The sequence below is a fragment of the Loxodonta africana genome, chromosome 5 (genome assembly GCF_030014295.1).
Source record: "Loxodonta africana isolate mLoxAfr1 chromosome 5, mLoxAfr1.hap2, whole genome shotgun sequence".
In the NCBI taxonomy this organism is placed as follows: domain Eukaryota; kingdom Metazoa; phylum Chordata; class Mammalia; order Proboscidea; family Elephantidae; genus Loxodonta; species Loxodonta africana.
The window spans coordinates 87,967,477-87,989,242 of record NC_087346.1 but is presented as its reverse complement, the minus strand read 5'-3'; the positions used below and the strand labels follow the sequence as shown (position 1 = coordinate 87,989,242).

At 35.9% G+C, this 21,766-nt stretch overlaps 1 protein-coding gene across 3 annotated transcripts; it reads right to left on the bottom strand.

The window, feature by feature from the left end:
* Nucleotides 1-9,127: 9,127 nt before the first annotated feature.
* LOC100664001 (UDP-glucuronosyltransferase 2B31-like) lies at nucleotides 9,128-20,991 on the bottom strand. 3 transcript variants are annotated; one of them, XM_023555103.2, is made up of 6 exons: nucleotides 20,152-20,991; nucleotides 18,587-18,731; nucleotides 13,274-13,405; nucleotides 12,308-12,395; nucleotides 11,628-11,847; nucleotides 9,128-9,644 (listed from the first exon to the last, which is right to left on the bottom strand). In XM_023555103.2, the coding sequence occupies exons 1-6, from the start codon at nucleotides 20,877-20,879 to the stop codon at nucleotides 9,371-9,373; spliced, it is 1,587 nt and encodes a 528-aa protein (XP_023410871.2). In that variant the 5' UTR covers nucleotides 20,880-20,991; the 3' UTR covers nucleotides 9,128-9,370. The 3 variants fall into 3 exon arrangements, with proteins under 3 accessions (XP_023410871.2, XP_003415957.2, XP_023410872.2); XM_003415909.3 differs by having other exon boundaries at nucleotides 18,587-18,735; nucleotides 20,156-20,991; XM_023555104.2 differs by lacking the exon at nucleotides 13,274-13,405 and having other exon boundaries at nucleotides 18,587-18,735; nucleotides 20,156-20,991.
* Between the last annotated feature and the right edge of the window lie 775 nt (nucleotides 20,992-21,766).

Genomic DNA, 21,766 nt, shown 5'->3' with positions numbered 1-21,766 from the left:
TACTACTGTTGTTATTAGGTGATGCTGAGTTGGTTCTGACCCATAGCAATGCTATGTAGAAGAGAACGAAACCCTGCCTGGACCTGCACCATCCTCACAATCATCGTTATGCTTGAGCCCATTGTTGCAGCCACTGTGTCAGTTCATCTCATTGAGGGTCTTGCCGTTTTTTCTCTGACCCTCTATTTACCAAGCATGATGTCCTTCTCCTCAGACCGGTCTCTCCTGATAACATTTTCAAAGTATGTGAGATAAAGTCTTGAAATCCTTGCTTCTAAGGATCATCTTGGCTGTACTTCTTCCAAGATAGATTTGTTCATTCTTCTGGCAGTCCACGGTATATTCAGTATTCTTGGCCAACACCATAATTCAAAGGCAGGAGTTCTTCGTCAGTCTTTCTTATTCATTGTCCAGCTTTTGCATGCATATGAGGCAACTGAAAACACCATGGCCTGGGTCAGATGCATCTTAGTCCTTAATGTAACATCTTTGCTTTTTAACACTTGAAAGAGGTCTTTTGCGGCAGATTTGCCCAATACAATGTGTCATTTGATTTCTTGACTGCTGCTTCCATGGGTGTTGATTGTGGATCCAAGCAAAATGAAATCCTTGACAACTTCAATCTTTTCTCCGTTTATCATGATGTTGCTTATTGGCCCAGTTGTGAGGATTTTTGTTTTGCTTATTCTGACATGTAATCCATACTGAAGGCTGTGATCTTTGAGCTTCATCAGTAAGTGCTTCAAGTCCTCTACACTTTTCCAAAAAAGATTTTGTCATCTGCATAATGTAGGTTGTTAATGAGTCTTCCTCCAATCCTGATGCTGTGTTCTTCTTCATATTGTCCAGCTTCTTGGATTATTTGCTCACCATACAGATTGAATATGTATAGCGAAAGGATACAACCCTGATGCACAGCTTTCTTGACTTTAGCCATATAGCATCCTTTTGCTCTATACAAAAGTTTGCCTCTTGGTTTATGTACAGATTCTTCATGAGCGCAAGTAAGTGTTGTGGAATTTTCATTCTTCTCCACGTTATCTGTAATTTGTTATGATCCACAGAGTCCAGTGCCTTTGCATAGTCAATAAAACCCAGGTAAACTCTTTCCGGTATTCTCTGCTTTCAGCCAAGATCCATCTGACATTAGAATGATATCTCTTGTTTCATGTCCTCTTCTGAATCTGGCTTGAATTTCTAGCAGTGCCCTGTCAAGGTACTGCTGCAACTGCTTTTAAATGATCTTCAGTAAAATTGTACTTGTGTGTGATATTAATGATATTGTTTGATAATTTCCACATTTGTTGGATCACCTTTCTTTGGAATGGGTACAGACATGAATCTCTTCCAGTTGTTTGGCCAGGTAGCTGCCTTACAAATTTCTTGGCATAGATGAGTGAGAACTTCCAGGGCTGCATGAATTCCTGGAGCATTGTTTTTCGTTAATGCCTTCAGTGCAGCTTGGACCTCTTCCTTTGGTACCATAGGTTCTTGATCATACGCGACCTCCTAAAATGGTTGAAAGTAGACCAGTTCTTTTTGGTACAGTAACTGTGTATTCCTTCCATCTTCTATTGATGCTTCCTGTGTCGTTTAATATTTTCCCTGTAGAATCTGTCAAAATCGCAACTCAAGGCTTGAATCTTTTTCTTCTGTTTTTTCAGCTTGAGAAATGCCAAGTGTGTTCTTCCCTTTTGGTTTTCTATTTCCAGGTCTTTGTATATTTCATTATAATACTTTTCTTCATCTTGACCTACCTTTTGAAATCTATTCAGCTCTTTTACTTCATCATTTCTTCCTTTAGCTTTAGCTACTCTGCGTTCAAGAGCAACTTTCAGGGCCTCTTCTGATATGTTTTGGTCTTTTCTTTCTTTCCTGTCTTTTTAATGACCTCTTGCCTTTTTCATGTATGATGTCCTTGATGTCATTCCACAACTCGTGTGATCTTCACTGGTTAGTGTTCAGTGCTTCAAATCTATTCTTGAGATAATCTCTAAATTCAGGTGGGATATACTCAAGGTTTTACTTGGCTCTATTTTGTCTGGTTTTAATTTTCTTCAGCTTCAACTTGAACTTGCAAAGGAGCAATTGATGGTTTATTCCACAGTCGGGCCCTGGCCTTGTTCTGACTGATGATACTGAGGTTTTTCCACTGTCTCTTTCCACAGATGTAGTGGATTTGATTCCTGTGTATTCCATCTGGTGAGGTTCATTTGCAAAAAGCTATTTGCAATGAAGAAGTCATTGGTCTTGCAATATTCTATCATGTGATCTCTGGCATCATTTCTTTCACCAAGGCCATATTTTCCTACTACCAATCCTTCTTCCTTGTTTCCAACTTGGTAAAAATCTTCAAGGTCTTCATCTTTGGCATTAGTGGTTGGTGCGTAAGTTTGAATAATTGTATTAACTGGTCTCCTTGTAGGTGTATGGATAGTATTCTATTACTGGCAGTGTTGTACTTCAGGGTAGATCTTGAAATGTTCTTTTTGATGATGAATGCAGCACCATTCCTCTTCAAGGTGTCATTCACAGCATAATAAACTATATGATTATCTGATTCAAAATGGCCAATACCAGTCCTTTTCAGCTCACTAATGCCTAGGATATCAATGTTTATGCATGCCATTTCATTTTTGATGACCTCCAGTTTTCCTGGATTCGTAATTTGTACATTTCATGTTTTGATTATTAATTGATGTTTGCAGCCATTTCTTCTCATTTTGACGTCATGCCACATCAGCAAATGAGGGTCCTAAAAACTTGACTCCATTCACATTCTTAAGGTCTACTCTACTTTGAGGAGGCAGCTCTTCCCTAGTTGTCCTTTGAGTGCCTACCAACCTGAGGGACTCATCTTCTGGCACTATCTCAGATGATGTTCCATTGCTATTCATAAGGTTTTCACTGACTAATTTTTTTCAGAAGCAGACTGCCTGGTCCTTCTTCCTAGTCTGTCTTAATCTGGAAGCTCTGCTGGAACCTATCCACCAAGGGTGACCCTGCTGGTATTTGAAATACCAGTGACAAAGCTTCTAGTATCACAGCAACCTGCAAGCCACCACAGTACAACAAACTGACAGACACGTCGTGAGTGCATTTACTATCCCAGAATAATTTACTATAATATTTGCGTGCTTCTTAAAAACACTTTCAGGATTTTAAAATAAATAACTGAGTTCCTAGAATTATTTGAGAGAATAATTTAAATGTGGAGATTATCCATCCAGGTGCATGGCAGGTCTTTCTATCTTATCATGTCTTTTTTATATTCTTCAGTAAATGTTAATATTTTTAATTCAATGGCTTTTAAAAATTTCTGGTTAAGATTATGTTTATGATGTCTGTTCCTATTGTGATAAATTCTACATTTTATGCTTGATTTTTGCTGATATTTAGGAAATCCACTGATTTCTAATATTGATTTGATGTTCTTACAGAACCTTTAATAGCCTATTATTTTTCAGTTGTTACTTTTTGAATTTTCTCAATAGAGAACCACATTATCCACAAGTGATCACAAATTCTCTTGTGTTCTAAATTTTATTCTTTTCACATTTTTACTTGACTTATTGAATTGCCCAGGACTTCCAGTCCAATGCTGAACAGTAAGATTGACAACTAAACATTCTTGTCAGGTTCTTGACTTTTATGATAATAAGTTATTAGGAAAAAGAAAACAAGCCTTAGCAAAATGTAATTCATACATGCGTTTAAACAGATCAGTTATTACATATGTGCTTATAGTTGAAAACACATACCTCCTTCTGACCATCAGCTTTATTTTAATCATCTTAGTTTTTGTTTTTTCTGATATTTATCACATCATGTTTTAGTAAAAAAAATATGATAACCTCCCTTACATATGTGTATGTGTTTTTATATGCAGAAAGAAATAGAAAGATACACATGTGGTTATCAACACTAGCCATTGGAAGCTGGGGCACTGCTGCATGCTAGTTGACCAGGGGGAGGGAGAAAATTGGCAATAAGCCAAAAAAGTACTTAAATAAGAAAAAAGGTATAGTTGATAAATTAAATGAAAGTGTGTATAGATTCACAAAGATGTTACATGATATTATAACCATTGCAATATTAATGACGGTTACTACAGGGAGATGAGAATTTAGGTGAATTTTATTTATACTTTTTTGTATTATCCGAATCATTCACCTGGAACATGAGTTATTTATATGATTAGAATAAGTGCAAAATCTATTTTCATTTGAAAGAAAAATGACATTAACTTGATCGTTGACATTTGACACTTTACATTCTGATTTTTGCCATGCTATTTTTTTAAGCTATATATATTGTTCCCTAGTAAAATTTAAGATCTTTGAGAGCAAATTCAGCATCCTATTAATATTAGTATTCACTATGGTTCCTGACACAGTATGCTATGCATGACAGATAAGCTGCCTGTTGTTGGATAAATAAATGCTGAGCAAGATTGGATAAATAAAGTTGAAAAAAATTCAAAGATAGTTGCTTATTGATCGAGTAGGAAAATATGAATCTTAGGTGTCATCCCATGATCTTGACCAAATTATTTGCAATGGCCAAATTTATTTTTCATTTCTTAGACAAACTTAGGTTCTAAAATTATGAACTCCTGTGAAAATGGAAAATTTCTGAGTAGATCTCCTTTCAAGAAGCCGATGCACCTTTACTGGAGGCTCTTTTTAACTTGTTTCTACCTGTCTTGTCTAGCAACAAATTGTGAGATTGGGATCTCCTCCTGTGTTGGAAATTATTTGGTCTTTGTTTTGGCATCAGGATTGACCACTGCCTTCCATGTTCTCCCATGTTTTACTTGGAATTACATTTTCTAGACTCTCGTCAGGGTCTTTGATGTGATTTATGTTCTGTCAACAAGACGCTTTTTTTTTTTTTTTTAGGATTCAGACAATACAATAGAGACAACACAACAGAGCAGTAGAGGGAGGATGAATGGGCTTTAGCAGATATGAGGCTTCCCAATGGCATATGTCCTTTTCCAAGACAACCACCTCAAGGCTGTGAAGCAGCTGTGAAACTTGATGGTAGAGTCCTATGGTTTCCTGACATACCCACTGCCGTCGAGTCGATTCTGACTCATAGTGACCCTATAGGACAGAGTAGAACTGCAATTTAAGCAAAATCCAGATTTTTTGAACAACAGGCAAATCTGAAATAGGTGATGGTCCTTCTGGACTTTTGCTCTTCCAGCACACTGGGAAATGGTATTGTAAGCATCTAATTACTTGTTTTAAATTTGTTTTCCTGGCTGTAACTTGACTGACAGTGCCTCCAATAAGAATCGTCTAAAGGCTCTAGGGATTGCCAGATAATGGATTAAAATGTAAAAGTTTTTTTTACTAATATATTCGAGCCCTTCTGTTTACATACTGTACATTAAAGCTCCTTTGGTTCAAATCGTTTTCCTGTTTTTAACTTCCCATTCTGTACCTCATTGCAGTATTTGTGGTCTTATTCAATGCATTTGCCTGATTTTTATTTCTTTCTATCCTGACCCTTGCACCCTGCATGTTCTCAGTATTATTGATCTACCCATCTCTGAAAGCTTATCTTCCGTGACCTCAGATCTTTAATTTTTTCCAGAGTTTACCTTACCTTTCAACCTTTATTGAACTCATATCTTTGCCAGTCATTTTGAGCCACTGTCATCCTTGATCTGGGATGCTAGATTTTTACAAATGATAAATCTGACTTTTGGTACCTCTCCAAATAAGAGTCAGCAGAAAAACACCAAAATAAATCATGAGTACATACAGTACCTGGGTGCAGAGCAAAACACCTGAACAAGATAACAAAAAAGATGGTCAACCAGGTTAATAATGAGGGATTTGCTAATTAAATCAATGAGATACATTTTCATATACTTTGAATTGGTAAAAATTAATACCCATCATAGAGGAGGCACCAAATCATTGGTCACCGCAGTGCTGGTTTGCTGGGTGCATGAACAGAGTGGTGATGGGATTGCCCAACAGAATGGACTCTCATGAACCAAGTGATCTAGCTGCTGCTGCCATCCAAAAGACAATCTATTAGTATTCTGATTGTACATTTGGGGAGCAGTGAAATAATCACAGGTGGGACTGCAGACTCAATGGACCTACTCTAAGCTGACCTTTCTCAGGACTCTATTCCTTGATCTCAATATACCCCACTTTCACACACTTTATTTTTAATAGAAAGTCATGCCTCTCCCTCATCTGACTCTTACCATGGCGCAGCGCCAAAAGACACAAAAGCTTTCGGGATGTCAGTAAATAAGAAAAACTTAAATATTGTCTCCTGTGCCAGTTTTTGATTTATCGTCTCTCAGCTCCAAATTCAGCTTTGTGTTACTCAATCTGGACCCTCTGAACATTTCTCTTTGCCAGCTGGTTGAGTGTTAAATATTATCAATAGAAAGCCCTGGAATGACTGACATATGCCTGCCAAGGTCCCTCCCTTCTTTACTATCATTTTTGATTGATTACTGTGATTATTGTTGGGTTTTAAGAATAAAGATGAAACTTCTGATTAGTATATTTGTATTACATATCCTTTAATAAATATTGCATTTTACATGTAAATTAATTCAGAAAACTCCAAATTATGCAGTCTCCAACATAGACTCAGCTTTATGTGTTTTTTTCAAGCTTAAGTTCATAATCATTGATTTTTGTCTTCAACCACTGTGATACTTGCATATTCCTGCCTTTAAACAGTAGGTGTGAAACAAACGATACTAGCACAGATATTGTAAAGGTGAAGAAAATTATCCTCAATCTGTGATTCTATGTTTCTATGTGACCACCTGAAGTTTTTATTTGGGTTAAATTTTTTTGACTCCTGAGACATTTGAAAGCTTCTGGGACAATCCTGAGGAAACAACCATATGGACTACATTGCAATTTGTGGAATTTAATATATAGTGGGGTTTTTATGACTTTCTGCCAAATGTACCTTCGTGTTTATGGCTTTTCCTAACTATATGTGTATATATTTTTTTATGTGAAAAAACTTTCAAAATTAAAATGAATAAAAGGATTCTTTGATCATCCATGAGTAGATAGTGGCTGATGTATCTGGCCATATGGTCTAAGAACTGCAAAGAAGATCAGTTTTGACAGTCATTAACAAATGTGCAGAAGTTATTTCTTGAAAGCAGAAATAGGAATTTGGCATAGGTAGTCCATGTTGAACTTCATTTTTATCTCAGACTAATGTATAAGTATAAAGATTTCTCCCACTTAAAAACAAAAACAAACCAACAATAATGTAATAAAAAAGCATTAATACATTACTTTTTTCTCCTTTACAATGCAATACTTATGTTTTAATTTTTAGTGGCATGAATCAAAGATAAGAGATATAAAGTTCAAGACAAGAAAATATTTGTTTCCTTTTCTGGCTATTATTATCATAATTAATTTTATTTACTATTATTACTGAAAATATCTTTGTCACATAGAAACCAAAACCCAAACCAAATCAGTCGCTATTGTGTCGATTCCAACTCATGGAGGCCCCATGTGGGCAGAGCAGAACTGCACTCCATATGGCTTTTAAAACCATAACCTTTAGGAAGCAGATTGCCAAGTCTTTCTTCTGAGGTATCTCTGGGTGGGTTGAAACCACCTACCTTTCAGTTAGAAGTTGTCTTATTTACTGAGTGCTGCTATAACAGAAATACCACAAGCAGATGGCTTTAACAAACAGAAATTTATTCTCTCACAGTTGAGGAGGCTAGAAACCTGAGTTCAGGGTGCCAGCTCCAGGTGAAGGCTTTCTCTCTCTGTCAGCTCTGGGGGAGATCCGTGACATCAATCATCCCCTGGGTCTAGGAGTTTCTCAGCACAGAGACCCTGGGTCCAAAGGACGCACTCTTCTCTTAGATCTTTCCTGGTGGTATGAGATTCTATTCCTCTCTGCTATCTTGTCTTTTTGATATCTCAAGAGATTGACTCAAGATACAACATAATCCTGTAGATTGCGTCCTGTCTTTAATCCTGCCTCATTAAGTTCATAGAGGTTGGATTTACAATACATAAGATAATGACATCAGGTCACAAAATGGTGGACAACCACACAATACTGGGAAATGCACATTTTGGGAGGACACAATTCAATCCATGACAGTAGTTGAGCACCTAACAGTTTGTACCACACAGAGACTCTTAGTTTATCATACAGAAGAGTGTTATAAAAATTTCTAGGTGTCCAAATGCTAAGTATGCCTTTCGTCCATCTAAGTGTTTAAAGTATCTCTTATTAGTCAGAAGAAACTGCAAAGAAATAGTTTCTTTCTTCTCTGTAATTTGTTCTGCATCCAAGGGCTCTTTTTACTGATATTCAAAGACAAATTTGGAGGCCTTTTTGCATTTTCTAATACTTTCTAATGCACAGATTTTAAAAATTGTTGCACATAACAAAATTTAGCTCTTTATTCTATCTGCAACTTACTTTTTCTATGTGATGGAGGGAAGAATCAATAAAAAGGATTTATATAACATTCTGGTTTTCACCTCCTAAATATTCTAGGTATTAAAGTATGTGAATTGACAAGTCCAAAAAAGTGAGGATCTTTTAACATTATAATCCAGAGGCATTGGACTAAACTTGTTGGGTCCCATCTATTATTCACAATCAAGGGAACTACTCTGTCCTTTTATTTTGTGCCTTATTATCCAATTACAAAGAGTCATTCAGTAAAGGGAAAACAATAACTCAGGCATATTCAAGGCTGGTGTGGAAGATATCTGTAGTCTTTTAAACCAAAGACTTTGCAGCATTGCATAATTTAGGTTGAAAGCCAGTTTAAACCACTCAGAACTTCTGAAAGTTCTGAAAGAAATAAAAATTTCATGAAGAAATGCTTTATATTTCACTGGGGATAAGGATACATATATTTCATATGAATGTACATTATTTATGTAGAAAATATTTCTGAAAAAACAGAATGAAAACTTCAGGCTTTCTGATCTTTTCAAAATTATCGGTTTAGGCTCCAGTGAGTTTCATTTTGTTTCCCAGATATGAAATTATACAGTCATTGCCAAAGTAGAATATTTTCAGGATTTACATAATGAGAATAATACCTTGACTATGATCTGTCTAATGAATGGAATGGTCCATTTCAAGAGGAATATTAAGGAGAAATTTATCAAAATACGCACAAGATTATTCCTCCTTAGGGAAGAATGGATTAACTAATACCACAACATTTAACTAAGGGTAAAATATTGGGGAAATCAGAAAAAGCCCATTCTTGCAAAAAGTGGGAGACAATCTTCCCACAACTTGAACCATAATGGCTGAATTAAATGTAATGCTCTCACTTATCATGCCTATTAGTCTTAGGTCTTAAAGAGGCTTACTCCCTCTTCTTTCCTGTCTTACAAAACATTTGATAACCAAACAAGGAACATCTTATGACAAGAAAAGTAATAATTGCCATACAAGCCAGTAGAAATCCAACCACATCCAAAGAGTGGTACTGGTACCAGGTGAGGCTGAGGGAGGCTGGGCGAAGGTGTTTGGCTCCTTTGTGGCGCATGACAAACTCGACCCAGAAGACGGCTCGGTCCAGGGGCTTAACAGGCTGATCATGATGAATGGCTGATAACCTCATAGCGTTCTCTTTATAGCTGAAGAAAAATCAAATAGACATCAACTTACAGAATAAGTCAGAAAAGATAAATAAGTAAAATTTTCATGCAGATGGTAAAAATGAGTGCCACATAGATTCGAAGAAAAATATATTATTTTCCTCCCAGATGTTTATAGAGATTTTAGTGTAAGCTCCAGAATTTGTCAAATTCTTAGGATTTCAAGATGTAAAGAAAGATAGAAGTTAGGAGAGGACATGTATTTTTAGGATACAGAATGGAATGATCTAAGCCCTAAAGGCAAAAAAGGAAAAAAATAAGGAAAACATCATCATTTGAGCGTGCAGAGTTTAAATTATTCATTATGAAATTGTTAATGGACATAGGATACAAGATTCAAATTACTACCTTACCCAGAAGTGGAAGGCAGGTTCATGATGAGGTCCAGACAAGGCTGCTCAGCTATTGGTGTTGGCCAGGAATTGGTACTGACCTTATGCCAGTGATTGAGTAATTAAAAATGTGAAAGTGGATTGTCTTGGTTTGAATCCTAATTCTGATACTTAATTGCTGACTTCTTTGGGCAAGTTATTTTTTTTCTCCACGCCTCAGTTTTCTCTTTGTTAAAATGGAATGAATGGGAATAGTGCCTTTTTATCTGATTATTGCAAGGAATAATAGATTGAGTCTTAGAATACTTAAATTGTTTCTATCATGTAGTAGACTCTCAGAAAATGTTTGCAGTTATTATTGTTGTTGTTCTCATTAGTATTGTTATTTTAGAATCTGGAGGGTGCTCAGTATTGCACTTTGAGGCATTGTAGTTTTATTTTATTTTCTCTTGAAAATGACTATGCTCAAGGAAGAAGAGTGAATGAAGGCATATTGCTTATGAACTCTGAATCCCAAAGTGCTATAGTATGGCACTGTAGCAACAGCAGTGGAGGTAACTTCTCTCCCTGTTATTTAAAAAACTCAGTGAGAGGACTTAGTTTTTGAGAGGAAGGCACTACTCCTGAATCATTTTTGCAATGTAATAGAGAAAGGCTATAATGAAGAAGTCACATCATGCAAGTGAAGAACTTAGACACTGCCAAGCATGTGATAAGCATTCAATACACATAAGCTAATAAATGAACTATTATTTTCAATATCACTGTATTTATTAAAAATTAAAAGGTGTATAAGGACATGGTTAATATGCACTCACCAAATGAAAGATATGTTCCGTTTAAAATAACACAAAAATTAAATTTGCTTTACATGGAAATCATTTAGAATGAGCCATACAAAAAAAAAAATTGTTAGCAAAAGCTAGACAATGAATAAAGAAGACCAAAGAAGAATTGATGCCTTTGAATTATGGTATTGGCCAAGAATATCGAATATACCATTGAGTGTCAGAAGAACAAACAAATTTGTCTTGCAAGAAGTACAGCAAGAATTCTCCTTAGAAGGATGTATGTTAAGACTCCATGTCACATACTTTGGACAGGTTATCAGGATGAACCAGTCCTTTGAGAAGGACATCTTACTTGGTAAAGTAGAGGGTCAGGGAAAAAGAGGAAGACCCTAAACGATATGGATTGACACAGTGGCTCCAACACTGGGCTCAAACATAGAACGATTGTGAGGATGATGCAGGATAGGGCAGTGTTTCGTTCTGTTTTACATAGAGTCGGTATCAGTTGTTACTGACTTGATGGCATCTAACAGCAACAGCAGCATGTCATGCTGATTTACTAAAAATAAGCCATTTAAGAAGAGTTTAAAACATTTAATGAGTCTCATGCTGAAAGTCACAGAACTGTGCAGGGTAGTACTGTTAAAACATTCATTGTCCCTAATTCAATTTTGTTCTCACCTTGTAATTCTTCCATTTCCAACATCAGTGGTTCCTCTCATTTTCCTGATTGACTGTTTCAAAACTTCCTCATTAGCCTCAAATCTCTGACAAATCATTCCCCCAACATCAACAAAACACGAACAAACAAACAAATAGAGCTTATTGTAACCACTTACGATGGGTCATTGATGACTGTCTTCAAAGCACTGAGCAAATCTGTACTTGTCATTGTGTTCATGTCCAGGCTCACTGCTGCCCCATTGGCCTTTATACGAGCAATGTTATCAGGTTGATCGGCAAACAAGGGAATGCCCACCATAGGGATCCCATGGTAGATAGCCTCATAGATGCCATTGGTTCCACCATGAGTTATAAAAGCTTTGGTCTTTGGATGACCTAGGAATGGGTGAAATTTAGCAAAATTATTCATTATAATTCTTAGGAATAAAATGATAAATGGGAAATATAGGGAATGAACTCAGTGGTTCTAAAGGAGGGGCTGTTATTTTTCAGCTGCATTTGAAATACCACTCCAACAGTGGAAAGGATAGGCATCAGGTGGGAGTTTTAGGAAACAGAGAGATGATCCAGGAGGTATTAAAAAATTCCAAATGAGAGGTGCTTACACCTGAAATACAGATACCTTGATTCTGGCCATAAAGATTATGACCATATATAATAAAAATGTTGACTATTACATTTCATCTTTTTTTCTCTCTAGAACTAGGAAATAAAGAACTTATGCTTTATTTTTGAGTTTTTCAAGAATAAATGCTCAACAATTGGTTTTCTGTTGGATTATTATCCCTCTGATTGGCTGTTACTCATATTTTCAGTATTCCTTCTCTAATCTTACCAAGAAGATCATTCTGGGGGATCCACTTGTAGAGTCGAGTATTGGGTCCTAAGGTGTCTGGTTTCTTGCCATCAAATCGCCACAGCACCTATTAAGGTGAAAAAAAAAATACTTTATTCCATGAATAGAATTGTAAAGTTATAGTAAATTAGAATTCTAAAGAGATTAAAAGAGCATCTAGTCAAACCCCTTCCATATGACAGAGGAAATGAGGACAAGAGATGCTGGGAAATTGGAACTACAAAAAGAGTGAAGTAAATAGGAATACCCACATTAAATGAACTTATTTTCATACCTCATTGGGTATGGAACGTAATTACAATGCTTCACCTACGGGAGATTAGCGATGACAAATTCAACTGTTAGGCAGTCATAATTCTAGTGCAAAATATGGTAGTGGATTCCTAATGATCAACATTTATTTTCCTTTCTTTATTGTACTGTCTCTCATCTCTAAATTTCCTTTTAACCCGTTTCTCCCTTTTTATTTTTATTTGAATGACATGGAAGTCACTCACTTGTTCCAGAACTTGTGGTTCTGTGAAATATGTTTTTACCTTCCCATCTAATCTAGCCTTCTCCTAACTGCCTAATGAAAATTTCACTCCTTTCTGATAATGTCTGCAGTGAGTATAGTGCCGTCAGGAATCCTGCAAGGAAGAAGAGCAAATGACAGGACAGAATTCAGTGATTCCTGTACTCCTGGCTACAACATCATTATAATGCCAAAACTTCACACTGCAACTGTTAAATATATGTATTTCTCATCAGAAAGTTAATGCTAAAGTAATTATCAACTAAAAATACCTTATTTTAACATCTAACACCTATATATTTTTCAAACTGAAATTTGAGATAAATTGGAGCTTTCATAATGTTTTATTTTCCTGCAGAAAATATCCATAATTAGACCCTCTATTGAACAGACTAGTGAATGTTTACTCATGATGAAGACACTTTATCTACCTTTTGTGGAATCTGGGCAAGGGCTGATGCAATCATATGGGCCTTTTCTTCTGTGATATTACTGACCATTGACCCAAGAGTAAACACCACAATACCATGTGTTCCAGAGCTCTGGATGAACTCTTCTATTTCCTGTGAAGAAAGAATTTACTTCATCATGAAACAGCAACAAAATATAGAACAGTATTTAAAGATTTGGGCACAAGCAACTTAAGAGAGAAAATCAAGTACTGACATCCAAAATCAAAACTGTTCCCATAGTGGTGACTCTGACTCTTGGTAACTCTACATGTTACAGAGTAGAACTTGAGCTCCAGAGGGTTTTTTTTTTTTTTTTGGCTGTAATGTTTATGGAAACAGACCTCCAGACCTTTCTTCTGTGCTGCCATCATGTAGATCAGAGCCTCCAACTTTTTGATTATTAGGTTTGCACCACCCAGAGATCTTCAAGTATTGATAGAGAGAAAATTACTGGAATAGTGTCTGTTTTTTAACAAAACTTGTCAGTTCCTTTGGAAAGTGATGTATGATATGAGATCTATGGCCTCTATTACGTATATTTGTGTAAATGTGTGTATGTATGTGTGATATAAGCAACATATGAATTTAAACCATTAGGCACTAGTGAGAGAGACCCTCATTCTTCATTTACAATTATTAATTACTAATATGTATTCTTGGAAGGAGGCACCACAGCAGGATCTTAACTCAGCTTTAATTCAGTATCGTTGTATTTCTACTGGAGTCCCAGCACAGTGCAAATGATTACTGTGCTCGGCTACTAACCAAATGGTTGGAAGTTCAAGTCCAACTAGAGGTGCACCAAAAGAAAGGCACAATGCTGTATTTCTGAAAAATCAACCAATGAAAACCCTATGGAGCACAGTTCTACTCTGATACACATGGGGTCACCATGAGTCAGAAGCAGCTGGTTGGCTACAGTTCTACTAAATCACATATTTTTATTTCAGTAGGTTTTCTGGAGAGTTTTTTTCAGTTGTGAGTCATTAGTGTTTTACTTCTTGACTATGAACACTAAGGAAAAATTAGTTATGTTGGGGATAATTCTGTATATTTTTCTGTTATGTAATCCTTTATGTCACATCTTAAACTTTCTCATAGTTTCCCAAATATTCCCCTAAAATACCCCTTAAAGACCGGAGATTAAGAACCTCTAACATTCAAAAAAAACTTTGGGTTTGGGATTTCTGTGAAATAGTCATAAGATTTCCATTTGGAATCCTTAAATATACATTTGTTGTTACATACTAGAATGTCCCTATCTCTGGGCTTCTCACTTATGATACTTCTTGCCCTGAAGTCATAGTATGAACCATGCACTTGTAGAATGTGAGGGACCCTTATCATCACCTCGCTGTGTCCTGAGGGAAGCACTCTCTCCCCAGTGGGTGAGGTATGCCAGGCCTCTCTCCAGCTGGGATCTGGCCATCCTCTTGAGAAGGTCTCTTCATTCTGTATAAAGTTCCTGGTGAAGATGTGTTCATGTGGATTTGTTTGAGAATTGTTTAGACTTGTGTTCCCTGATCCTTGCCTTATTTTTGAATAAATTAATTGTTGTGTTAGGATAACTTCGCATTCCTTAATGAATGCACCCTGCCACCAAATAAAAAGAAAATGCAGAATCAAAAGTTTCCTGGATATCTTGCCAAAACTATATACTTAACTTTTTCTTTTTCATTCCTTCTGTCTTAAATTCATTATTAGTTCTTTTTTTTTTTTTACTATAAAATAATGACTGACCCCTTCCAACATAAAAACTATACTTTCTGAACCTAATATCATTGGCATAAAACTTCTCAAACTCCTTCACCGCTTTTATAGAAAAGCAAAAGAAAGAAAATATATTCCAAACCCCACTGTGCAGACTATATGCTACTCAGAGCTTTCATCAAAAGTGTAATTTTAACCTGTTGAAGCCAGTTTCAATATAAGGCTCAGTGTACAACTCCTGGAAACCCTGGTGGTGTAGTGGTTAAGTGCTTCAGCTGCTAACCAAAAGGTCAGCAGTTTGAATCCATCAGGTGCTCCTTGGAAATTCTATGGGGGCAGTTCTACTCTGTCCTATAGGGTTGCTATGAGTCGGAATCCACTGGACGGCAACGGGTTTTTGGTTTGGTACAGCTCCTATGAATCACATGGTGCAACCAGGTTTTCTGTATGATTCCAGCGGCTCACAGCAGGATTTAAAGTAATCTTGTTTAGAGTCGTTGATCAAACGGTTGATCCAACACCTCCTTTATCTTTGCTGTGGAAGACGGACCTGGATACTATTATAGTAATACAACCTTTCTTTATAGATTAATCACTGACGTGGACTGGTTAGTTCCTATTCTGTGATGCCTTTATGAAAATAATACAAGCTCAGTGTAAGAAATTTTGGAAAAGTATGAGAATTATAGAAGAAAAAAAGATTCACCCACACTTCCTGTCCCGAAAGTTTTTAAAATCTGTATGCTTTCATTCTAGTGTTTACCCTGTTCATATGCTGAGATGTATATATATGACTTATATTTAGAAAACTGTAATCCCAGTGTACACTCCTTTTTTCTACAAGAAATTTGTCATCGTATTATGTTTATCATTTTGCCCCACATTTTCCAACTAAACCTGTGTAATGATTGATTTTGTGTGATTAAGCATTCTTTCATGAAATGATTGTAATGGTGTGGATACACATACTATGTTATTTAACTTCTCATTGATGTTGGGATTTAGATTACTTTCAATGTTTACTTTTTAAATAGAACTGCCATAAATATTGATGCTACACATCTTGATTTTCTTTTTCTCTGTGTATGTTCATAAGAGTATATTATGAGGTCAAAGAGTGTAAGAATTTTTAAATCTTTTGATGCTTTTTGCCAAGGGCTTTTTTTTTTTTAAGTCAGAAATGATCTGAGAGTCTAATAATTAATTGAAAAGCAAGTAATATGGGGGGGAGAAATCACTTTTTATAATAAAGGATAATATAATTCTTCACAGTCATTGAGTTGGATTCAAGTCCTGTTTCTGAAATTTAAATAACAATTAGTCTAAACAAATTATTTTAACGATTGTTCTGTTATACTTTCTCCTTTTCCTCCTCCTAAGACTGTGATTTTTCCTTAATGTGGATGGGAAAATCTTTTGCGAATAAGGTTAGATTGCGTAAAACTTTCATTAATCTTTTGGACCCTATGAAAGATATTATATATAGCCTAAACAACTTGCACTCCAAATAAATATTGAGTTTGAATCCTCAAATAGGATCTCAGTTTTATGTTGCTGCCAACAAAAGGTTGACAAAATCGATGTCTTAAAGATTATATACTAGTGCGATAAGGAATGCTTGCTTTTTATTTATGTCTTAAAGGTGTAATATTAATTAAAAATATATTAGATTTTTGCTTTTCTCAATAAGGAATATTTATCCTATTTACTGACAGAATTATTTCAAACTAAGGGGAATTTTTAGATAAAATTGGTAGAATTTATTTGGTCTTTATTACGTACGCAGAATTTACTGTCCTTATGTGCACAGCATACATTTTCTTTGTTCATTTTTTCAGGCAGCTATGATCTAGATAACCGTATGCTCAAAGAGGAGCCCGGATGGTGCAGCAGTAGTTAAGCGTTTGGCTTCTAAGCAAGAGGTCAGCAGTTTGAATCCACCGGCCACTGCTTGGAAACCCTATGGGGTAGTTCTACTTTGTCTTATAGGGCCACTATCAGTCAGGATTGATTCGACCACAACAGTTTTTTAATTTCTATTTTTAATAGAAGATGTTTTCCTGAGGTTTCCTATAGGGTTGCTGTATGGTAGAAAACACTTCCTCTGATAGATAGGCTAAACCATTCCTTTTATTCTCAAAGAGGTAAAACTCTGGGGTTTGAAATGATGAATGGTTTCGGTGCTGTAAATCAAGCCTACTGTAAAGCCAGTAAAGTTTGGGTTAGTTGCAAATATTGTTGGCAGCATCTATTTGATTTCACCCATTTATATTGTTGAGGAATGATCTTCTTCTAAGTTACAATACTGGAGAAGAGCCTGAATCCTTACAACAAAATTTAAGCATTTCAACCTACTTCATGCGTTTGCCAATAGATATACATCCACTTTGAAAAACTCCACAGAATATGTGTTCTTTAGGACTTTGCCAGAGAATATAATCTTGATGTGTTGGAAAACCAGTTCCTATTAAATTAGAACTGTATCTAAAGTGCCTGACACAGGTGAAATGATTGATAGTATTTGTAATAGTAAAAAATAGCAATAGTTATTATGGTTAATATTACTTTTGGATTACTTACCTTATGCCAGAGACAGTTTAAGTGTTTTATATGTAGTGACTAATATTTTCCATACAACCACTGTGTGGGGTTTGTAGTATAATAGGAACAGTCCTCATTCTATGAACATTCTAGTCTAGTTTTCTATCATCTGGTGCCTGATCTCCTGCAACAACCTTCTGAGGGGTCTGTCATTGCACGGTATTGGTCCTTCACAATTCAATTCAGTAACTGCATCTAGAGGGCTCTTTTAGAAAAAGAAATCTGATCATATCTCTTCCTTGCTTAACTCTTTCCACTGGCTCCCCCATGCCTTTAATAGATGTTTCAAACTCCTTTTGTCTCCAACTAACCTCTCCTACATCATCCGCCTCATTACTCCTCCTTTTTATGCTGGAATAGAAGGTCTTGGGGACCACCATTACTATTCTAGCTACTCTCATTTTGTCTTTCTTTTTCCTTCACCTCCTCTGCCTATTCCTGTACATCCTTCACCTTAATTATCAACGAGTCTGGGTTACTTTCAGTGATTCCTGCTGGGTATTCCCTTAGCAATGTGGTCTTTCCCTATTATACCATTTTTCACACTTTATTTTTATTACTTGTTTCTGTTCTGTTTTTCCAACTAGAATATAAGGTGTGTGTGTTATGGGGTGGGACAGGAGATTGGGCAGAAACCATGTCTGCTTAGTTTCTCTGTATATCCAACCAGCACCTAGTTTACCTGGAATATGGTAGTCACTCTAAACATATTCTTTGAATGAATGATTGATAATTTCTTATGTGTTGAAAATGAAGGCTTCAATTTAGTAGATCCTGATATCAAAGTCACACAGCTATTACACTTTATTTTGTCAGGATAACAATATTCACATACTCATGGTGATGTGGAAACACATGAATTTCTAATTTGTAGGTCACTTTACCCCACGTCCCACATCTTTCCTACTTAGTCAAACATTCTGAATGAAGAACGTAGAATTGTTTCAACTGAAAATACAAAATCAACAGTAATAAGTTTACCTTAGGCAAGGGTTTGGCAGGTTTGCAGTGGAGCCCTCCAACAAAGTCAAAATGTGGCAAGAGAGGGCGTGGAAATTCAAAATCCCAATAGGTTCGAATGAGCCATATTTCAGCTTTCCCCATTGTCTCATATAATGTAGTGGGTCTTCCTGAAAAGGAAAGAGAAGACAAAAGGTGCAGGTAACTTGGGAAAAATGTCCTCTGAATATCCAGGTAATTTTCTGAAGGAAACGTGGGATAATGGAGCCAAAGGTGTTTAAAAGTGTGAGAGGAGCCTTAGATCTCTAATGTCACATCAGGACTTTCATCACCATAAACAGTTATTAAGCCTAAGTCACTGCAGAATTAAATATGCATTTGTTTTCAATAAAGTTGCAAAAGTAATAGATGCGAAACTGCAAACAATGGAAGTTGAGCTTTCCAATCAATTACTCCTACCATAGCCATGGAAACACTTTTCCCAGAAGTACTTAAGTCTAGTTTCTACAGCAAGCCAGCCCCCTGATACTTGATTTTCCAACTAAACTGTGAGGTTTTTGTGTGTTTGGCTCAATTCCTCATACCAACTACTGCCTCTGGTTCAAGTCAAGAGCTAAGTAATATTTCATTATTAAACAAAAGTATTTGCAATTAAAAGCTGGAAAATTCCCCAAAATTGTGGAAATAGAGAGATGTGTTCACTCAGTATTTTTTTTTAATAGACATACTTAAAAAAGAATACAGGCTAATAACTTCTATATCAACCCTTCAAGAACATCATAGGTTTGTAAGACAGATAATTTTTAAGCACCTTAGTGAAAGAAATGTGGAATCATTGGAAACCTCAAGGTTCACCTGGCACAAGTTTTGGAGAATTATGTTATTTTGGTTATGGCCATTTAGCTAGCAGATGAAGAAAATATTGTAGACAAAAATTATAATTATTTGAGTCTAGTATATCTCTCAAATGAGAAGGAGTCCTGAGAAGGTAATATGGAAAAATATTTTAATTAATAAATAAGGAAAATGAGCTACAGGAGAAGTAATTTTCCCAGTGCTACATAGATAGTTGGAGCCCTGGTGGTGCAGTGGTTATGTGCTTGGCTGCTAAGTGAAAGGTTAGCAGTTCGAATCCAGCAGCCACTGTTTGGAAAACCTATGGAGAGTTATACTCTGGCCTATAGGGTTGCTATGAGTCAGAATTGATTTGATGGCAACAGGTTTCAGTTATATAGACTGTTACGCTAGAAATACGTGTGTCACTCTTCAACCTACAGGTCAATGGTCATCCATTCATTCACTGAGGTTTACGATGAATTTTTAAAGTTACAATAAAATGGCCATGTAATTAATTAAAGAAATTGTAAATGTCTTAATTTTTAGGTTTCTGACTTCCTGGAGTCTCCTGTCCTAGTGATGGGCCCCCAGGTTCTTCTAACTAATTCCATATTAGTGAGATTGATAAATGATTGCATATTTTCATTAAAAAAAAAAAATCCCCTGCTTTTTTTTTTTTTTAAAATAAAAACTCACCTTTGAAAGCACAAAGAAATTTAGGATTTCATTCTATCAACCAAAAACATGACTTACCTAGTACTTCACTGTAAAACTGATTCCACTTCTTCTCCTTAAATGTCTGGAACCAAAAGTCAAAATAAAGCACATATATCATGTTTTTTACCCTCTCCAAGAATGTCATTTGATCATGCAATTCTGACAGAACAATAGGTACATAGGAAGGAGGGGTTAAAAGTCCTCCACTATACTTTTCAACTGTATAGCCAGAAGTGAACCGGAGACTATACACAAATGGTATTTTAAGTAGCTCAGCCAACAGCTCACCACAAGGGCCAATGGCATCTGCAAGAACAACATCAAAGTTTGATTCTTGTAGTTTCATCATAAGTTTCTTGTTGAAAACTACATCTTTACAGAGCTTTTCAATAAAATCAGAATATTTCCAAGTTATTTCCTGTATTTTTGAAAAATATGTCCAAAATGTATCTTTTGGCAGATCATATGTCCATTTCCTGATCAACTTCACAAAAAGAAAATCAAAATCATCTTTAGTAAGAGATGTAGGATAAACCTCAAATTTAATAGCAGATGGTTTGCTGGGATCAATAAGAATGGAAGCTGACGATGTTAGAACAGTCACCTCATGACCCCTCTGAATAAGTTCATCTAGTATTGTCTTTATATTGATCCAATGACTATATTCTGTTGGCCACACCAGCACTTTTCCACAAGTTCCAGAGCTAAAGTAACAGCTCAGTTGTATCAGCAGAAGAGCTGAAATCCATTTTGAAGACATCCTGGTTTAATGAATTCTTCTTTTCAAATTTCTGTTCCCTTCTGCCATTGCTCATGTTTATATTCCAGGAGAAATCAATCAAGAAGTTAAAATACAACTCTTACACATCAAAGTAAACACATTATACAAATAGTCAGAGCATGTGGTTGTCAAGTGGAAAAAGCAAAGGGGAGATGACCTTGTGTTTGTATGAGTGTAGTTAATGTCTCTTTTATCATAAGTGCTATCACGCAGCTGAAAGTTGATGGCCTAACATTTGGGTGTCACCTATGTTATATAATAGGTTTTAGAATAGTGTTAAGAACAGTGGCAAATGTGAGGCCACTTGTGACTGCAGTCTCCTTGACACAAGAACTAAAGATAAAGTAATTATGCAGTTCCATCTGCATTTTTTTGGATATCACGATTCCAGGCTTTTTGTGTCTCGTGAAATCTTTATTATCATATAACTCACATACCAAACAATTCATCAATTTAGCATGTACCATTCAATGGCTGTTAGTACAACCACCACCATGATCATTTTAGAACATTTTAATCATTCCAGAAAGAAACCCTGTGCCCCTTACCCATGACCCTTCAGTCTTCCCATCCTCCCTCTCCCCACAATCCTAGAAAACTGCTAATTGACTTTCTGTCTCTACTGATTTTCCTGTTCTGGACATTTCATATAAATGGAATCATACAATATGTGTTTTTTTTTTTCTGACCGTTTTCTTTCATTTAGCATAATGTTTTCAAGATTTATCTGTTATATTATGTACAAGGCTTTATTTCTTATTATTTAAAATAATGTTCCATTGTGTGGATACACCACTTTTGCTCACCCATTTATCAGTTGATAGACACTTGGGTTGTTTCCACTTTTTGTCTATTATGCTGTTTAT

What these genes read in the sequence shown, in the direction of transcription:
- LOC100664001 (XM_023555103.2), bottom strand. Translation starts at nt 20,879, where the DNA reads ATGTCTTCAAAATGGATTTCAGCTCTTCTGCTGATACAACTGAGCTGT. An exon ending in CCCCCAGAATGATCTTCTTG is followed by an intron (nt 11,848 to 12,307) that starts GTAAGATTAGAG and finishes ACCCATTCCTAG; the next exon opens with GTCATCCAAAGACCAAAGCT. An exon ending in ACAGTCATCAATGACCCATC is followed by an intron (nt 9,645 to 11,627) that starts GTAAGTGGTTAC and finishes ATTTTTCTTCAG; the next exon opens with CTATAAAGAGAACGCTATGA.